This window comes from Carassius auratus, chromosome 5, assembly GCF_003368295.1.
Source record: "Carassius auratus strain Wakin chromosome 5, ASM336829v1, whole genome shotgun sequence".
NCBI classification, from domain to species: domain Eukaryota; kingdom Metazoa; phylum Chordata; class Actinopteri; order Cypriniformes; family Cyprinidae; genus Carassius; species Carassius auratus.
Window position 1 is genome coordinate 20,383,831 of NC_039247.1, and position 22,001 is coordinate 20,405,831.

Sequence of the window (22,001 nt, forward strand, 5' to 3'; positions counted from 1 at the left end):
CCTAAGTGTTCACCCTTTATCTGGTGGTTGCTCTGGTAGATTCTTTGTTGGATTATTGTTACATGTCATGCGTTTTGTCAAGCAGTTACATCCTGTCCGCATTGAGAGGTACTCACCTATTCTTGTCTTGTCTGCCTGGAACCGTCTAGCCCCAAGGTTGTTGCTGTATTCTGCTGCCGTTGCTGCTGATTGTAAACCTATGTGGTTCTCTCACCCTGCCTGAATTATCCACTCCTGAGCCTCAAGTCTGCTTCAAGGGAGTTCTGTTCTGTTACTCTTCGAGACAGGAGTCTTTCCGTTTGTTCTAGTTTCTATTTACCAGTTCTGTGTGCTGTAAGGACGGACTGCCTTTGTTATATATTATTTCATTAAAGACTGTTATTCCTGTCATCTCTGCTTTTGGATCCTTCTTTTACCTGCGTGACATAAATACTCACACATGCATATATATATATATATATATATATATATATATATATATATATATATATATATATATATATATATATATATATATATATATATAATATTTAAGAAATGTTTTTGTTTATACATAAAATATTAATATTTATATATAATATAAATCTATAATTATATATTTTATAAACAAAAACTTTTATTTTGGATGCAATTAATCATGATTAATCTTTTGACAGCACTATTATATTTTGAACTACTGTTGACACAGTCATATGTATTGAGCACATGATGGAATTATCTTCTTATTGTTTTGCTGACCATTGTTATAATGTTGTCATTATTTTTTTGCTATCCAAATGGTGGCCCAGAAATTGTACACATCACCTTTAAGGAAGTGAATTTACTTAGATATGAGTGAAAACCAGTAAGAAGTACAAATCAATCAACACTCTTATAACACTCTTCACTCTTACTGTTCCATAATCATTCATAAGAATGTTAGTGCTGCACATTAATCATTAATCATTAATCATTTTTACAATTGTACATTTTATTTAGAAATGTATTTTTGAAATTCCCTATGAATTTTAGATATTGCTTTGTGTGCTCAAAGGATGCAAAAATGTTTGTAATGGTTGAAAATAAAATGTATCTCATTTATGATATATACACCACATGTTCATAGTCTGTGTTGATAATGTGATCAGCTGGAGAACACTAAACGGAATTATTTTTGTATCTGACCCTTGTGTGGTTTAACTCGTCATGTGGAGGCACAGATCAGAGACAGGGTCTGGGAGCTTGATGCTCCTATACTGCCAAAAATAACAGCTTAAACCAGCCTGAGGTGTTTTTCTGCAGAGTGTATGAGTGAAGTGGAGTGACAGCAATTTCTCCTCTTGCTGAAAGTGTTCTGTAATCACTCCACTCCAGCCACACTCTGGGTTTTCCATTAACTGCTCCACGCTCAGCAGTCATAGAAACCACACTTCATGTTTGCTCAATAGCTAAATTTGAAACTAGAATGTTAAGTTCTTAAAAAAAAAATTATTTATATAACTATATATTTTTTTTAAATAGAATAATTAAAAAAACAGTACTAATATTAGTCTCTTAATATGCGTTACACTTACTGTATAGAGTGAAACAACTTTTTGTTTTCTTTGAAACATCTTTCAAAGAATTCACATCTCAATCCAAAGTTGAGCTTCACATTAGTTTGCCAGCATGCAGCTCATTGCATGGAAACACTTGGCAAATGGAAACAATAATTGATTTAAAATTGCTTATAATTTAAAACATTTGATATCAGTAGACAGGATCGTAGTCTGAAGCTAGAAAATCTGTACCATGTGCAGTTTTCTGTCTCATCTCCAACTGCCTAAAATATGCAGACTGGCTCTGACTTTCAGAAGCTTTAGTGCTGACTTATCCAGGCTGAAAATCAGTGCAGTGTATTTCAGCCTTAAGTAACTCCAGAATACAAAGTAAATATTATTGGTAGGCCACTTTATTTTCCATGTTAAATATTACATGCATGTCAAGAAATAATTGAGGCAGGACATTTCAATAGATTCCATAAAACTTGATTGAAATCTTGAAAGAGTGCACTGCCATCCTGAGAAAGGGAGGACCTGCTCCATTTCTTTCACTGGCATCGGTCTGTCACAAATTTACCACAAAGATGTATTACGAAAGCAAAAAATATTGCTTTGTGATTGACTGCTTTATGTCTGGCTGTAGCTTCAAAGATAACTACAGACATAGAGAACAGCTAGACTGCATTACTGTAAACAGTATCAGTAAGCACCCAGCAGGAGTGAGAGCAGAAAGCATCATCTACTTCATCCAGACGGTGAACATCAACACTTTTCCTGAAAAACCAACAGCAAAGCTGACAACCCCATCCCTTCTTCCTTCCTCCTATTAGAGAAATGCATGACACAGACAAGTGCTGCTAATCAAGACAAATATGTGTTGTTCTTAAACCACCCTATACTCTTAAAAATAAAGGTTCCAAAAGATATAGATTGTCTCCCAGCCCAGATAAGCTCAAGCTGTTTCGCTGGATTTATGGTGGGTTCGAGTTCTTGTCAGGATGGAAAACCAACTTAGCTGACATGCTAAAAGCATTTGAACAAGATCATACCAACAAAAATCCCATTATGTTGTTTATTTTTCAACATATTATTGTATGAGATCACGCCAAATATGATTTGCTAAAGCAGAGCCTAACGACAGTTTCCTGCCAGCGTAATAAATGAGGAATGAAGTTTCAATGAAGGCTCTGAACAAATATGTTGAACAAATAATTTGTTAGTGTGAAGAACATTTAAAAGAAAACTTTTTTTCATTGTAAAGAAACTTTTGTGGAATGGAAAATTTTCATGGAATCATAGAAAATTCACTTTTAAAAATAAAAGTTCCAAAAGCATGGTTTGCAGTGATGCCATAGATGAACCATTTTAGGCTTCCCAAAGAACCTTTCAGTGATCATTTCTTAAAAGAACTATGATTTTCTTGGTGTGAGAACATTTGAATGATTTAAAGAACCTTTTTCCACTATAAAGAACCAACGAAAAGTTTCCATGGATGTTAAAAGTTCTTCATAGAACCATAAATGCCAATAAACAAACTTTATTTTTAATATAGACCCGATTAGTCTCAGTTTATTTTGTTTTGCTGGTTTTATTGGGGGTTTGAGTGCTTGTCATGCTGAAAGAACCAGCTGGCTGGCAGGTTAAAACTGTTTAAACCAGATCAAACCAGCAAAAATCACCTTAGGCTGTTTTTTCCCCCCAACATATTGGGAATTATTGTCATTTATGGTGCTGAGATCATGGCAAATATGATTTGCTAAAGGAAAGCCAAATGTATTTATAACAATCTCCTGTCAGCCTAATAGATGAGGAAGTTTAAATGAAGATCGGCAAGGTGCTGAATGGATAAAGCGGTAGTAATGAATGCATCGCTCTTGCGCAGAGCACTGTGTTGTCATGGAAACAGATTTGTTAGGTAAAGTGACAGTTTAAAAATATGCTTCACACTTGTTAAGAAATGTTATGCAAGAGGTTCTGTCTCTCTTCCCCACCCGCTCTGCTTTTCCCTTCTGTAGGCTTGGCAGATTTCCAGAGCAAATTACTATTGCTGATACATGGAGTGATAAATTAGTGTATTGGTGGAGAGTTCTGTGACTTGATTTAGAGGTGTTGGGCCAAACCTTCACCCTGCTCACTAGGCCTGTTGGTTTGGCACTAATGCGGCGGCATAGTTCAGTGCCCTCCTTTGAGTCAAAACAAGAGCGTTCTGTGTGTACCACATCCATGTAAGCGCTCAGCCCAGAATAGACTCTTCATATAATTCAGTGCTTTGGGGCATATCCCCCAAAGGAAATAGGCTAGGAAGTATTTCAGTTAGACATAACCGCTTGTGAGTGGAGGGGTCACTGGTCCATTCTCACCCGCACTGAAAGGAGCTCATGTGTGTAAAGGGCCAGAGTGCTGATGATTTAGTTTACTAGGTCAGTATCAGTGTGGGCTACTTCTCCACTCTATTTTTATTTGTTTTGTTTAAAGAGAATATTTAGCTCTATTAATAGTGTATCAGTCTGTTTTGCTCAAGGTATGGTTTGGCATTAAAATTAAAAGAATACACCCCTTAACTTGACAAAGATGGGCAACGGCCCCAGATTTTTGTTGTTTCAATTTCACAGCACGTTAAAATATCACACTCTTACTTGATCTGGACAAACTGTGCATCAGTAGAAAGATTAAAGACTTTAGCCTCGATGTTTGACCACTGTTTTGATAAAACATTGCTGCAGTGTTAGTAGTTTATTAATTTATGTCAGGAGTGCAAAATAATAAATCCGTATGTATCATATTTGGAATATAAATTCACCACGCATTCATATACAGTCACGTGTGCAGCGGTTTATTTGTGTTTACTTAGCTTCACTGAACAGCGTCAATAAGGGCTTATAGTCCTAAGATGCACATACATTAAGATATACAGATACGTTAACTTCATATTTCCTCAGACAGAATCATCATTTCTATTCATTCTCCATTGATTTATGCGATCTGATGAATATAAGCAGCTCCCAGGGCTGTGTCGATGTGTTTAGAAGAGAAACCTTATTCGCCCATCGCTTGTCAGTCATATTTTGTCTCATAACAAGCCCCTTCTCATCCTGTCACACACTTCTCTGCTTTTCCACGTTCATATCTGACCATAACAAAACACAGAGAAATGTCTGTACCCACGAAATATCGAAATAATAAACACACAATTACGATAGTATGGTTTGTTGAGATTTGGGCTATTTTCATAACAATTAAATAATGTGTACATCTGAAATGCTAATTTGTGCAGCGATATAAAAGGCTATAAATAGCATATTTCAACAACATTAAATGACCAAATCCCACATGAGATCGTAAAAGGAAGTTATTACAAACACTCGATGGTGGTTTAAAGTAAGTTTTGACTTTTTTTTTTTTACTATTAATGTCATAAATTGTAGCTGATGCTAATGTTAGCTCTAATGCAGCTGCAGAACAGGTGTAATTTTGCTTCATGATGTTTCTTCAAGGTCACAACATTTTTTTTATTGTATTTTTTTAGAAAGACTTTTGATAATACACTGTAAAAAATTTTGCCGTTAAATAACAGTAATTTTCTGGCAGCAGGGGCGCCAGTAAAGAACTGTTAATTTACAGCTCTTAACCATTAATTTACAGCTCTTATTTTTTAACAGTATTTTACCGTAAATTCTACCATGGAAATTAACTCCACTCCCACTGCTTCAAACAGTTCGAGTTTTTAAAACTAGCATTCCTACGATGTTAGTACTATGAACTTATTTCATTTGAGTCCACTGAGAAGGAATATTTCTTAATATAACGATGCAAACACTTAATGTGCAGTAATAAAGGTAACTAAATACATGACTTTTACTCAAATCACTGCAGCTCATTGTCAGCTATAGCACACATGTATGTGCTGAAATACTCAACACAGAGATCATCACTGTATCAGCAGACCCACATTTACTGTCTTTATATAAAGCAGCAGAAAACCAGAATTTGTGGCTCATCATTGACTGAAGCAAAGGCTCTACTCTCCAGCACAATGGTGAACAACAAAACTACATTAAACTATTTCTCTTGTGCAAACACACATTAATACAGTCAAGTTCAGTATTTACTCTCATTATCAGTGTATGACTTTGCCTAGTTTTTTTTTCGATGGATGTTCACAAATATTTTAGTTAAATTAACTTTTTTTTCATTTGGTAAATCTGACGTTTACATTTTACAGTATATTACTGTTTTTCCTTGACTTAACGGCAACAAACTGTAGAAAAACACTTTTTTTGCTGGCAACCATTAATTTACGGCAAGAAACAGTAGAAAAACAGTTTTTTACTGGCAGCAGGGGCGCCAGTAAATAACTGTTTTTCTACAGTTTGTTTCCTGTAAATTAATTACAGTTTATTACTGTTAAATTATGTTTCATGCTGTTTTTTCTTCATCTTAAATCTTTAACCCTTTAAACCCCACAAGAAAATCCTCAGTTTTAAATGAACACTTATAATGTGTGCACACTACAGAGTGTTAGAGTAACACTGAATCAGTGAAGTTAATGAGATAATTCGGTGATTAATTGATGATTGAGCATTAGTGATAAACACCTGCAGAATCACTGAAGGAAAGAGAAACACAAGAACTACAAATGACTTCAGCCACAGCCTTAGATGAAATCAACTGAATAAAAGAATACATCTCTAAATCTCTCAAGATCTGATTAAACAACTATTAAAACAGCTTCACCAGATTCACATTACTAACCAGACTGACTTTATTTCTGTCAGATGTCTACAGAAGAACTTATGGAGAGTTAAATAGGTTTAGGTGTTTTTTCACTACCATGATGGAGATCAGTGTTTACTTTAGTTGGGCTCTTGAACGTGACTTTTCAACAAATAAGGTTTTTTTTTCATGCTGTAACAATGCGCCTTTGGAACCTGTTATAGCAAAACAAAAATACACAGAAGAAAAAAAATCTGATGTTGTTGTTTATAGATTGACAAGAACAAATACTATTATTTCTGATCTAATCCCGTGTCTCTTCTCTTATTGAATATTGATACTACAGCATGAGAAGGAACACTGCTGAGCCATAAGTTATGAAAGACTGTTAAGAAAATTTCACTCATAATAAAAAAAAAAACCTTTGCTGAAATTTAGACAGAAACATCAAGAATCAGCGTATGAATCACAACAATGGTGACAATCCACAAAATAAATGAACAGATCAGTTCTGAACATCACAACACATGCTACTAAAACTTAAAACAAATGCAAAATTATAAGCACATAAGAATTCAAGAAAATAAGTGAACAATTCAGGGGCATAATTTATTCATGCTGCAATGCATGCTGGGAATCATGGATGAGTTTTATCCTGTGCTGGTACCCAGCATGCATTGCATCATGAACCTTTTGATTGTCACCATTGTTGAGATTCATATGCTGATTGTTGATTTCTCTCTTTGAGTGTTGTGGGGACTGCTGCCCGAAATACTTTTTAACTAAAACTAGTCGTTAAATCCATAAATACTGGTTATCACACTACTTTTCAATCTTACTAAATTGAAGTGTCATTCACTCAAATATTTCAACACCAAATTAATATTTGATTATTATAGCAACACTTTAAGCCAGTCTAGTAGATCATGCCTGTTAGAAACAACCATAATCACTTGACTATCAAAATTAATACTGCTGTAACAGATGCATCATAAAGATACAAATACAGCAATAAAACAAAATTTAAAGTGCAAAAGTCAATGGTCAGGAGCCCAACTAAAGCAAACACTGATCTCCACAATGGTGACGCTAAATGAAACAGTAACATAATCATCTAAATCTCTTTAATTCTCAATAAGATCTTTTGATCTCTGTTCTCTGATTGGCAGAAATAAAGTCAGTCTGGTTAGTAATGTGTGAAGTTGGTGAAGCTGTTTGTTGATCATTTAAATCTTCAGTTGATTTCATCTAAGGCTGTGGCTGAAGTCAGTTGTATTTCATGTGTTTGTCTTGTTATGTTTTTTTTTCTTCATTGATTCTACTCATTAACAGCAGCTGTTGATCAGTGTCTGAATTCACTCTTTAGTGTTCATTCTCTCTGTCAGGTGGACTATATTAGTAAACTCATGTAGGGAATAGTGAATGAGGGTGTAGGGTGTGATTTGAAACACAGCCGCTGAGTGTCGACTTTGAACGTTGTTAATTTACGATATATAGCAGCAGGCTACTTCTCGAAAACGATGAATATTACCCAGAATGCACTGTTTTAATGAAAAACAGTATTTTACTGTCGAAATTTGGCCGTTTTTTTACAGCGATTTTTAACAGTGTAGGCAAGTAAATGTATATTGTGATCGAAGCAATGTGGCTTGGTAAACCTTGTAAGGGCAGAATAAAGGCTAATAATGGCTGAATAAAACAAAAGAATAGTGACGAAGGAATAATGAGGACTAAAGTATGTCTCATACCTGGTGGAGGTGTGAAAGGTTCGCCGAGAACAGTAGCATCATGAATGGGGCAGATTGCCAGGCCAGACATGAGGGAACAGCATGCAGGAGAGCTTACAGAGGACCATTAACTTTATTAGCCTTCTTTAAAAGCACACACAACATGGTCTTACAAAATGTTCCATAAAATACAGTTTTACAGATAATGTCCTCGGATTTGAAATGAAGCATGAGTAGACTTGTGTTTTTACTTTATGTTTGAGCTTATATATCTCTATTATCATAAAAGTCATAAACCTGTATACGTTTTGAATGTTGGTAACCAACACTTGCTAACTGTTTACTTCCATAGTATGGAAAAATACCGTTAATGTCAATGGCTACTGTCAACTGTTTATCCACATTGTTCATTTGTGTTCAGGAGTATCTGCATCATTCTCAGCATCATTACTCTAGTCTTAAGTGTCATATGGTCCTTCAGAAATCATCATCATGTGCAAAATCTGATTGTCTTCCATAGTAAGTGTTGCGAGTTTGAGCAAATTACTTGCTTCGTGTTATCGCAGGAAATATGAGTGTACGCTAGAGCCTTGTAATAGGCCATTTAAAAGATCACTCCCAAGGCTTATGATTGCGGAGATGTAATATTGTGTTCTGTATTAACTCTGATGTCCAAGTATATTATATGTTTTGACTGTTTTTATCTCAACCTATCACCAAGGCTGCTCACAAGACTTTTTAGTCTCTTGCTTGAAAAAAAACTAACAATGAACAATACAGTGTTTATTTATTTTAGTCAATGATAATTTCAACCTTTTGGCTACTACATTTTTTAATGTAAGTTGTGTTTGTTCACATTTGTTAATGCACTGTGAACTACGGTACGTTTCCGGGCAGTAACTGAGAGAAGCGCGTTAGGTTAAGGTTTAGCGCATGTAATTGGGTGCCGATGGCCCCTCCCCTTGAGTGCAGCGAGGATAGAACTGACGAATGCCTCTTCAATGCCTGTCAAATTAAGCCACAGATGCCTCTCTGGCATCTGCCACTGCTCTTCCTCAGAGTTGACTACTGCCCACACTCAGCTCCTTCAGCAGGTCAGCCTGGTATGCAGCCTGATAAGCCCAAGAGGTATATCATCCCCATCGTGAACTGAAGAAGCACCGGAGCGAGCTACGAGGTCACGAGAAGGGATGCGTGGATGAAGTGATGCAGCATGCGAAAGGGACGGACCCGTCGTTCGCTTGTCATGCAGATCCCTATGAGAGCCCCACGATGATAATATGGTTGTGGTCTGGAAATAGTTCAGACGAGAGTGAAGCATTTTCTTCACTGTGAAAAGTTCACAATGCTCGCATTCGCCTTTCTCTACAGCCAGAACAACAAACAAAACAGTAACCGTGTGTATCCAGTTCAGACATGGAAAGGGAGCATGGAGGAACACAAGACTTACTGTTTCGTTGTCTCATCCTAACAAAGATTTGTAGCAGACGTAATAATTTTCCTGACGCACACATTCACAGAATGATCTGAAGACAAAAGACCTGATGATGCACCTGTGGCTTATCTATTTATTGCCCCGTGTTGCGGGTGCACTCCGATGACGTCATCAACAGAGGCTATATTACCTCTGGGTCAATTCTATCGACGTGTTACACACATTATTCACAGCTGGTCACGATGAGCTGAGCAGCGCAGCATGGACTGTAGCTTTCGAAAGGGAACTGAAAATGTCATTGTGACTGTATTAAAAGCTTTTATTGACACCAGGCCCAGTGAACACCAGATCCTGGAATGTGCCTACCTATGACGTATATATGATAGATAGGTTAAACACCGCCTCCACAGAACAATATCAATTCCTGGGTTTTCTGGCCCAGATCCGGGCCAAACAATCACTTTTCCCTCGGCCCAAGTGCTGCAAAGAATGATGATCCTGAAGTGGCCCACAACTGGATTAAAGGCAAGGGCCATAACTGGCCCAAATCTCAGCCACTTAATCACCCCTAACTGGCCCTGAACTGGGCCAAAACAGGTTTTATTATGGGTGTCAATTCTCAGCCTCAGGTAAACCAGAATCCCCAAATCTGAGCCACACCTGAGCCTTATACAGCCCAGACCAATATTTCATATTACTGCATTGTGTATTACTATAATCGCCATTAATTTTGTGACATGCTTTGGTAATGTACACACAAACTATGCCAATAGTGTACATTAAACTGATAGAATAGAAAATCAGACCTAAACGCAGATTTAGGCTTAGATACATTTCAGTTATAGTCCTCTCTGGCGAAATATAATAATAGTGCGAGGAGCAGGGCATAATTTAAGCTGTTAAACACTGACAGTATTATCCCAATCCACTCAGGATTTCTCATTCAAAACACGCATCGCCGGAAACACAGCATGTCTCAATCTATGAGGATACCGACTAGAGCCAGTGAGCGCTTGATATCGCTGCCATAAAACTTGTTGTAAAACTTAACGCCAAATGTTTAAATAGTTACTATAGCTACAGATGAAAGAGATACATATCGCCGATAAATGGTTTGAATTTGGTTTGTTTTTTCACATTGAGCATCACTTGGATACAGAGGATTTAAATAAAAATAAGACACTTTTATAACCATTTTATTTAATGCTTGTGCATGACAGCATACTTGATGTGAAAAATGATGTTAAAAATGATGTGCCCCCACTCTCTATTATAGATCAGTGTGTGCCCCATGGTAAACCAAATAAATATTACATGATAATGGTTAAATTATCTCTCTGTCTCTTTTTTCATGTAAGGATTCAAAGATCCTTCGTACCATTAATAATAATATAAAATTTAATAAAATTATAATTAAGTGCAGTTTAATGCACTTGACCGATTTGCTTTATTTTGAAATGATAATGTTTCATTCTGTTTCAACTTGCCATTTCAAAGATTATATTTAAAAAAATAATGTATGTGATAATTTAACCATTATCATGCTATATTGTATTTATCTTGTTTATCATGGGTCACATAATATGCTGCCAGATCTTAGCCTGATTTGGGCCACATATCACTGGACTGATCTGGGCCACACTCCTCCGACCAACAATCAGCCCTAATATTCTTGCCTGATCCCCGCCGTGCCATCATTGCCACACATGGCCCAGCTCTGGCTGAAAGGGTACATGCCATTGCCGACAGGAGGCCAGCAGTGTCAGCTTGAGGCCACATTTGGGCAAAGTCCATTTGCTTTGTGGGTAGTAGGGAAATAACAGAAGTGTTATCCTAAACCGGATCGAGCATCCAAGCAATAAAAAAATAATTATTATTTATCAATTTTGATGTTTTTGAATGTAGAAACCACGTAAACATCATGGAACTCATTAGAACTGAGTGGAACTCAGACAAGAGTATAAAATAATAAAAGCCAGATCATGACCCCTTTAAAAGTACATTTGTATCTTTTGAAAGGACAACACCCCAGAGACAATTTTGTACCTTTTTCTGAGAGTGTAGAGATGGTTTTGTGTATGTAAGAATACCTGGTGCTGATTTTATCCTTCTGTTTACATGCAACTTAAACGCCCAGAGAGGACTGCAGGTGGATGTCAAAAGGCAACCAGCCTGAGAGACTGTAAATAGATCTGGGGAGGGTTACATAAGGCCTCTCATGCCTGTCTGTGCTAGAAAACACTGAGCGCTTAATCCCGTGAACTTGACTTTAACTGCAGTTTTGTTTTTATATATGTACACATATATATACTGGACTCATATGCACATCTGTTAAATCAAACAGTTCTCTGACATATACAGTGAATGGCTGTCACAAACTGACTCAACTGTGTGCACTGTGTTTTGTCTCCTTCTCGCAAATCCAGCGATGACTCAAAGAGCAACGAGTGGAGCTCGCTGTGTTTACTGTTGCATGACCAGCTGAAGTAGCTTGTTTCATTAGTGTCGGCTGCAGATGTGAAATAAATGGAAATGTCATATAAACAAACACAATATGTTCTGTTTTCTGACCCCTCAACCTTTGAATTAGCAGATTGCATTTCTATGAGTATCAATGCCTTATGAAATGATGTAAAATAGTTCTAATTATTTATATATATTAGACTTATTTCCCACTGGATTTTAAGTGTATGCTAATTCAGGCACCAAGGGATGGAAATGATCAGCTTTCATGTATTTAGACTCTGATTATTTCTTTCCGAGTCAGTCTCTGCTTGAAAAAGGCCAAGCCACAATTATTTTCTTTTTCTTCTTCTTCTTCTTCTTCTAAGTACATGTCAGGCTATGGTTATTGATGCAGTTGATATTTCATGAATAATGTCTTTGAAGTTGCACCAGTTTTTAATGTTATAAAGGGATTCCAGTTCATCCCCCTATATATAAAATAGCTAAATGCTTTTAATTTTGATGTATATACCAAATTCTGCACTCCTCTCATAGGCTGTCTGGATTAGATTGTATGACTAAATGATAATGACATTTTTTTCAAGTAGGTAGTTTAATGAAATTAATTATTCTTTTTTTTCATTTATTTGTTTATTCATTTATTTTTTACATTGTATCTTTCCTTTATGCTCCCTCTTATTTCTTTATACAGGCTACTTAACCTTATTTTCTTCCATATTATTTATTCTGGTCTTACTTGCCATATTTGACTATAACTGTGAAACAACACAAAACAATATATTTAAAATGAAATGCATGTTACATTCTACACTTTGTGAAGCTGCTTATGAATGTCACTATAAAAGCATACATTCTAACCAGCTCACACCATGCATTTCCCCTCAGGTCATTATGACAATAGCTGATTCAACTCCTCTCACACCTGCTATTAAGTGGCTGCATGTGTTTATTTGCCTTTCAGATGGCCTCAAGCCACACAGAGCTCTGGCTTTCATAACCCTGTACCTGTTTCATTTCACAGAGCTTGTCAGCATCTGTGTGTTGGCAGCAAAAGCTTGATGTTTCTATGAGTTCATTAATACAGAACAGGTGCAGAAAAGGATCCACATTGTGTGTGTGGTCATGAGTGTCACAATTTTAAGGAATGTTATTATTTATTTATTTATTTATTTATTTTCAATAGGACAAATAACAGATGGTAAGAGGGTTGTTACAAAAATATGTAAAACAGGTACAATATATTTTTTTAGTAAGTAAATATAAAAAAGTCAATAAAATGAGGTAATAATTAAAAATAATGAAACCGATTCAACAGATTATGTCAAGATGGTAACATTGTTTGATTTTTACTGTTGAATACAGTTGAGAAAGTTAAGATGTGAAGTTTGATGCATTTTATGCAGCTATTTTGCTATGAAGTAGTTAGCATCAAACAGATTTTTCAACAACAAATGCCTGTAATGCTTTAAAATAGGACTCTAATGTACAGTATAGTAAAGTTTGAACTTAAGCAGGTTTATGGCACACACACTTGTTGGAATATGTGTCTTATGTTCATAATGTTTTTAATACTGTACAAACTGTATTTTTTACCCCAACACCAACCCTACCCCTCATATAAAACTTTCTGCATTTTGTTTTTTAAGCCTTTTACAGAGACACAGGAAGTCTTCATAAACCACCTTCACATTGTAATACCTATGTCATACTCATGTCATTATACAAATGTATGTCCTCATAAATAACCTAAATGGTGCACACACAGGCTTGAAGTTCTGCAGTTCAGTTTGTATCTGTCTGTCTACCTCTTCAGCATTATTTCCTGGTCATCTTCGGGCATGATGGACAGAAGCCTCTGGAACTGCGGACAGAGGAGGAGTCAGACTGTGATGAATGGGTGGAGGCCATCCAGCAGGCCAGGTATTGTGGCTGCATGTGTATTTGTTTTTTTTATCCTGCTCAGTCTAGGATAATATTTATCAGCGCTAAAGAAGCTTTACTCTCAGGCTGAAAGAATAAAATCATCATAATAAGAAAGACATATCAGAGCGGGTTAAGTCAAGTGCATTGTGCATTTATCCCTGTCACTGCAGAGCAGCACAGCAACAAATAAGCCACACTGAGGTTGACAGCACTGTTGTCCTCCTCCCCCTGGTGCTCAGATGTACAGCCTAAGATCAAACTTTGCAGTCATGTTTTATGCATCTCATCTCAAAGAGACAAATCTCTAAAGAAAGCTTAAACTGCTTTATTTGTTGTATCACAGATCTGCCTTAGAGCAAGACATAATATTAAGCTGTAGTTTCAGACAGTGGAAACACTGTTGCCAGGGGCATCACTCATTTTCTTTTTTTTGGTTTTGAGGATGCACTATTCCTTTCTCACTTGGTGTCCTAGGCAAAATAAGAGTTTTTAGAAACTTAAAAACTTTTTAGCATCTTAGCTGTTCGTTATGCATGTATAAATCAAGTAGTACAGTTTTCTTTTGGTAAGCTGGAACATTTTTTTTCCCTAAGCAATTTCAGGATTGGATTGTAGGAAGTTTAATTTTATTTAATTAGATTTTATTTACTTCCTCTTCATTTCCTTTTAATTTCTTTAAGCTTATTCATTTTCCATATTTTTTTGTTGCTGTAATTTACCACTAGATTATTAACAATAGCTTTTTTTGCCTGGAAAAAATATAAAAAAATAAATATTCACTACAGAGCCAATAACATTTATAGTATACAATTCTAGTTTTATTAGAAAGCTACATTAAGAAATAAGCTAGGATAGAGATGAAGTGTGTGTGAGTGTGCGTGTGTGCATGCATTGAAATAATTTTACACTTCATCTTAAACAATGAAATAAATACAGTTTTAAGTCTATGTGGGGAAAAAAATATTAATGATGTTATGACAATGGTTTGTTGTTGTTGGCAATTTACGCACAAAGAATCACACATGCACATAATATTCTGCAGACACACAAACCAAAGATTTAAGGCACTCACATGCTGACACTCCAGAGATTTATTACTCCTTATACAGATTTATACTTGATCCACAGTGTACATTTGTATTGCGTCACTGGGGAGATCGCTGAATCTAACGGATTATTGGTGTCCCATGAGCAGATGTGCTTGTGAACATCTGGACAGGCCACATTGCCCTTCAGTCATACAAGCCGACATTGTTCACTTAAATGCAACAATGCAACTGGAAATCAGTTATGGACAAAACGTAAAGGAAAGTGCATCACAATTGTGGCATAAAGTGCACCATAAGCATATTTATACTTCGCCTCCTGATGATTTAAATAGCCCTACAACAACAACAAAAATGATAATGTCTTATTTTATATATTTTTGGTGCCATATTTTAGTTGTTAACATGTTTTTAAATATGCATGAATCGTAGTTTTGTTTCAGTAGTTTTTCATTTAAAATGTATTTTTTCTTTTGTTAAAATATATCTGGAAATGATTAAATCAATCATTTAAATCCATCACGCCAATTATAATAACATGATTTCACTGGAAGAGTTGTTTATAATTTATTATTATATAATTATAATTATAATTGGAATTTTTACAACATGAATCTATATGTAAGCAAGTTAGATGCGACAGTGACTTTTGAAAAAACACATGTACATGATCAACAAGATCAAGTTATGTAACAAGTTCAGCAGATGCTTGATAGAAGCAATTTTGTCAACTGGACATCTTTATTGTTGTGCCCGGCTAAATAAACTCAAGCATACAGTACATTTATATTCTAAGATTTCATTGCGAGTAACCCTGTCGGTTTCATCTCAGCTACTCTGACATCATCATCGAGCGTGAGGTTCTCATGCAGAAGTACATCCATCTGGTGCAGATTGTGGAGACAGAGAAGGTGGCAGCCAATCAGCTCCGCACACAACTGGAAGACCAAGACACAGAGATTGAGAGGCTTAAAGCTGAGGTAACTGTATATGCTTGAGCTGTGCCATTTAATGGGTTGTTTCCCAACGTGTAGTCCAATTTTATGAATCAGTAAACAACTCTAGATTCCATTAATATGATAACAGTGCAGGTCTCAAAAGTGTCGCCATTACTTAATGATCCTATGTACAAAATTATTTGTGAATTATACAGACTGACAAAATCCTGATTTGGAGTTTAACCATAGGTTTACTTTTCTCATATTGCTTTTGCAAATTAAGGTTACCAGCAACATATTCAATCCCAGTGTGCCACAGAGCATCTCTCAGGCTCTGCTTCTTATCTGTTCCCTAGTTGTGTTACCAGGGAATTATCCTCCCCATTGGACCAGTCACCATGGGGATGAGAATTAAGCCCCATTATTGACATTGCAGGGTCAATGGCATGTGAACGCATGATTTAGAGTATAAATCAATGACCACGTTTACATGGACATCAGTAGTCGAATTATTTAACTTATTCTGAATAAGACTGTGTTACAGTTAAGGTGTTTACATTAGTTGCTTTTAGAATATCCCTTACATGTTCCTGGTTTACATGTTGTAGTACACAGATTGATTAATGGCACACATCATTACGTCACCACGCGACGCCATCTGATGTCCTCTTCACAATTTCACATATAAACATATAGTTTGTCTTTATTATGATGCCATATACAGTTTTGGGTGTTTCATTTTTAATTAATGCTATACATGCAAACAAACAATGGCATTATTGAAGCCATTCTTTTGTTTGCTGTCAAACGGTTGACCACTGCCGTGTGTGTATCCTGTCAAATAATGCAGCAAAAAGTCCTACACACTGGTAATAATGTGAATAAGGTGTTTGCATGTCTATTCTGCACTGCAGTAATACAACTAAAATAGGAATACTCCACATGTCTTAATTTGATTATTTTTTACTTCGATTTATGACTTTAGCTGGATTAAAGTCTCTGTTTACATGGTAGATTCTTAATTAGAGTATTGTCTTAATCGTATTAAAATCAGAGTATTGTTGTCAATGTAAACCTAATCATTGTAAAGCAACAAGAAATCTCACTTAAGCTGATTACAGTACATTTACTGCTCAGTGTTCACAAAAGACAAGATCTATCCATTCATCTATCTATCTATCTATCTATCTATCTATCTATCTATCTATCTATCTATCTATCTATCTATCTATCTATCTATCTATCTATCTATCTATCTATCTATCTATCTATCTATCTATCTATCTGAAATTATTTCATTCTGTTATTCTGTTGTTCTAACTACTGTTGTTATCACATTTTTTTTCCCTTGCACTATTATTTATTTATATAGACATAGGTCTGGTGTATATTATAAATAATATAAGTAAAATCCACTTATGCTGTATTGTCATGATTATATCAGAAGTAATATTTTATGAATAAATGATGAAGCCATAAAAGCAGTTCTTTATTTTATTTTATTTTATTTTATTTTTTATTTGAAACTTTTGAACCAAAACATCAGCATTCAAACTTGTTGTAAGTTATAAATATTTTATAAGGATACAATTAAAAACGAAGCAGAATTTCAGTAACTACTACTGGCTCACACCCTGCTATTGTAGAAAACATTATAAGATAATATAAAGCCAATATATTCACAAATACTATGTATTCTGTGTAAATGCTGTATTTTGGTAAGTGATTGTATTATTTGTTTTATTATAGAAATTCAGTATAAATTGTATTGTTGTAAAAAAAAAAAAAAAAAAAAAAAAAAAACATTAGTTTTGTATATGATCGCAGTAAAACTAGAATAAGAAACTTAAAGGGTTAGTTCACCCAAAAATGAAAATTAGGCCATAAATTACTCATCCTCAACTCATCCTAATGGTAAATGACTTTCTTCTTCCAGACGAATCCAGTTATATTAAAAATTGTCTTTGATCTTTCAAGCTGTTTAATGACACTCAGCGTGTGTTGCAGTGCTTCAGTCCAAAATAAGTGAAATAAAAAGTTCCCATCCATTTAAAAAAAAGTGTCTCACATGGCTGTGTGGGGTGGACAAAGGCCTCCTGTAGCGAATCGAGGCATTTTTGTAAGAAAAAGATTCATAAACAAAATGTAATAATCACTTTAATGTAGCTTGCGCCAACAGTTGTATACAGAGGCAGCTCCGGGCGGATGACTTATGAGGTCAGAGCTGCGCATGTTCCGGTGAGTCTTATGAAAACCAACGTTTGTTAACAGAAGCAATGGAAGCAACGTTTTCTTACTTTAACAAAGGAAAACCAGTCTCCTCTTGTCTTATACTGAAATACTCCAACACTCTTCTTTACAAATCCTCATTTTGTGCTTCTAATTAGTGACCGTTGATTTGATCTGCCCCTACGCTTCCATGTTTGTCACTTCTGTGCGGCGCATGCACAAAGCCAACCTCCATACGTCATTCACCCGGAGCTGCTTCCGTGCACAACAGTGAGTGCAAACTAGATTAAATTGATTATTACATTTTAAATATGTTTATTTTTCTTACAAAAACGCATCGATTCACTACAAGAGGCCTTTGTTCAACCCCCAGAGCCGTATGAGACACTTTTTATTAAAGATGGGCGGTTTTTATTTAACTTCTTTTGGACTGATGCACGCAGCACCCACTGAGTGCCATTAAACAGCTTGAAAGATGAAAGAATATTTTTTTTATATAACTCTGACTGGATTCGTCTGAAAGAAGAAAGTCATATACACCAAGGATGACTTGATGGGTGAATAATATTTGGCCTAATTTTCATTTTTGGGTGAATTAACTCTTTAACCATTATCAACTAATTAGAGATTAGTGATAAAATACTTCAGATTATATGAAATATTTTTTTAAATATATATATTTCAAACTAACACATAACAAAGAATAAAAAAAACAACAACAAGCATGACCATTACTTATTATCTTGTGTATAATCGAGTGTATAACAGCACTTCAGTAAACTAAAGTCTTTAGCTTGTGCCTGTGGACCACATATGCTGGGAGATATGCTGTGGGGCATTTAGCCTATTTGCATCCAAAGTAAATGGCTGATAAAGTCTTGGTGAGAGAGCTTTTTGATGAAAGCTGTTGAATGAAGGAAGGAAATAGTCCATGGAGAGGAAGTTAAGATGGTTATCTGATGTGCCAGCACCCACACAGGGTCTCAGTGATCCACATTTATGACACACTGATTATTCACCGAGAGGGATGAGCATTAAATACCCCAGCATTATCTGATTTACCAAATTATAATCACAGAAACCATTTGCTGCCTAATCGTTTTGACAGTCACCTCCACCAATTTCCTTTCTCAAGTGTTTTGAACATTGTAATGCTAAGTCATGATATTGTTCTCTCTTAAAGATTATAGCCTTGAACAAAACTAAGGAAAGAATGCGTCCCTACCACGTATACCAGGAAGAGGAGGATCCTGATATTAAAAAAATAAAAAAGGTAAAGAACTTCAACCTTTTTGCCTACATGGCCAGAGGTATATGCTCATCCAAACACCGCTGCCATATGGGATTGTTAAACATTTAACCTTGGCCACTGGCTTGAGAAGTTCATGAAGTTTCCCTCATTGATCAAACTGTGACCAAAAAACGTAGTCCTAGACTCTTTGTCTCTGTAGGTCCAGAGCTTCATGCGAGGGTGGCTTTGTAGAAGAAAATGGAAGATTATTGTGCAGGACTACATCTGTTCTCCTCATGCTGAGAGCATGAGGAAGAGGAATCAGATCGTCTTCAACATGGTGGAGGCTGAGACAGAGTACGTCCATCAGCTTTACATCCTGGTCAACTGCTTCCTGAGGCCGCTCAGAATGGCCGCCAGCTCCAAGAAACCACCCATTAACCACGATGATGTCAGTAGCATCTTCCTTAACAGGTGTGTGAGTTTGGTTTCTTTAGCATCCAATCGGTATTGAAAACCACACTTTTAAAAAAACTAAAACAAAGGCACATTTGAAAAAACAGTCTACATTGTTGCAAAACTCCAAACATGTACATGAACATATTTATCACTGCAGTTTTTAGCAGTAAAACAGTAACAACGTTATTCCTTTTCACAATAGTAATGATTACAGGGACAGATTATCAACTAATAAAGACTTATTTTTGCATGTTTCTGTGCACTATACTCTGTTATAACTTCAAAACCTCTCATGATTGTGAAAACATATATTTTGATGATAAGATAAATAATCAGCTCCATATGTATGACTTTCTGACATGGTAAGCTTGCTCTGTAGCTCACCTGGTACAGCACTGCACTTACAATACAGAGCACTCATGTACAAGTCCAGCGAGATATATATATATATATATATATGTGTGTGTGTGTGTGTGTGTGTGTGTGTATAATGATCCACAAGTGTTGAAAATTGAAATGGCTGTGTTTTGGTATTTTTATGTTTTTGAAAAATCTCTTCCAAATATATTGATTGGTATTTTAAACCTAGATAAAACATACTACAAATGTTGTTTTTTTTAAATGTTGTGCTGCATTTTAACCTAACTGCAACCAATTTTTTTTGTCCTCAGTGAGACAATCATGTTTCTACATGAAATATTCCATCAGGGACTGAAGGCGAGGATAGCAAACTGGCCCACACTGATCCTAGGTATGTCATGATTGTTACATTTTATCTCTCAGAAAGCTAATTACCGCACTCAAGAGCAGCTATTCAGAACACCCCATCAACAAAGACAGCACATTGCAGGGTGACACTAACATCAAGGACGAGCTGTTTCTGCTGACGCACAGCATCTCAATCAAACCCATCAGTGACGTCTGACTCTCTGCTATCTCACCTTATACAGACACGCACTCTTCTGCAACAATGCCAAAAACGTCAACATATTAAACCCAGGATAAGCATTTTCAAACACCGCTATGACTAAAAGAACCAGTTTTAAATGACTTTGACTTGTTTTCTCTTTTAAAGCGGATCTCTTTGATATCTTGCTGCCAATGCTGAACATCTATCAGGAGTTTGTGAGGAACCACCAGTACAGTCTTCAAGTTCTGGCCAACTGTAAGCAGAATCGGGACTTTGACAAACTCCTGAAGCAGTACGAATCAAACGCTGCGTGTGAGGGGAGGATGCTGGAAACGTTCCTCACGTACCCCATGTTTCAGGTGCTGTTCTCGCACTCTCATTAGTGTCTTATTTAATTCCAGCCTGATCACTCAAAAGCTTGATGTGTTCAATTAATTTAAACTGCCACTGGGAATTGCTGACTTGTGTTTCTACAAATAAGACATTTATTTTCCATAAACCATTGGAGCGAGCTCTTCAAACTCACTCACTTAGAGCCTCATTTAGCACTTGTAGAAGCCTGATGTATCTCAATTTCTCAAACATTCAAAGTAATATTTTTTAGGTTTCTGAAATCGAGACCCAGACTGAAACTGCATACCTTTTTAGAGGTGATTTTTGGGGTAAAATCTGCAAAATGTAATTGTTTCAGAGAGTACTAAACTCTTGGATGAAAGCATTGTCAAATTAGACACAATTGAATGAACATGAAAGGGATGAGGGACGTATGGAAATTGATTGATAGACAGACATTCTGTGGGCACAGATTCTATGCAGGCAACTCTCACTCTCTTTGCACGCTTTCAAACTTTACAGTGTTTCTCTCTTTATACTATTGATTGACAGATCCCTCGTTATATCATCACTCTCCATGAGCTACTGGCTCATACACCTCATGAGCATGTGGAAAGGAAAAGTCTAGAGTTTGCCAAGTCTAAACTGGAAGAACTCTCCAGGTAAAGAAACCACAGTGAGGGCCGAAGTTGTATGTCATTGCAAACACCTTTGCCTAATTCACTAACCAACTGCAATCCTGCTTAACAATGAGTTTAAAGGGATAGCTCACCCCCCAAAAATAAATAAATAAAAATATTAAAATTAATCCGCTTTCCAAAATAAAATAAAAAGACTTGCATGACTCGTTTTCGTCGGTGAAACACAAATGGAGATATTTTGAAGGATGTTGGTTTGGGGTCCATTTGGTTTTGGGGACCATTGACTTCCATTGTATGAAAAAAAAAAGATTTTAGATTGAATAGTAGATAGGTAATAGATTGATAGTAGATAGTAGATTGAACATTCTACTAATTCCGCTGAAAAAAGCAGGTGGTAAACAGAGAATTCAGCAGTAAATTCAAATTAATT

The 22,001-nt window shown here is 36.0% G+C and overlaps 1 protein-coding gene across 2 annotated transcripts in view; it reads left to right on the top strand.

The window, feature by feature from the left end:
* Window positions 1-22,001, top strand: part of LOC113080372 (ras-specific guanine nucleotide-releasing factor 2-like) — a 60,715-nt gene that overhangs the window by 13,455 nt on the left and 25,259 nt on the right. For both annotated transcript variants that reach the window (XM_026252545.1, XM_026252551.1), the window contains exons 2-8: window positions 13,675-13,781; window positions 15,663-15,810; window positions 19,181-19,270; window positions 19,449-19,702; window positions 20,359-20,438; window positions 20,763-20,956; window positions 21,483-21,592. In XM_026252545.1, coding sequence (XP_026108330.1) covers window positions 13,675-13,781; window positions 15,663-15,810; window positions 19,181-19,270; window positions 19,449-19,702; window positions 20,359-20,438; window positions 20,763-20,956; window positions 21,483-21,592 — 983 coding nt within the window. The remainder of the gene's footprint in view (window positions 1-13,674; window positions 13,782-15,662; window positions 15,811-19,180; window positions 19,271-19,448; window positions 19,703-20,358; window positions 20,439-20,762; window positions 20,957-21,482; window positions 21,593-22,001) is intronic.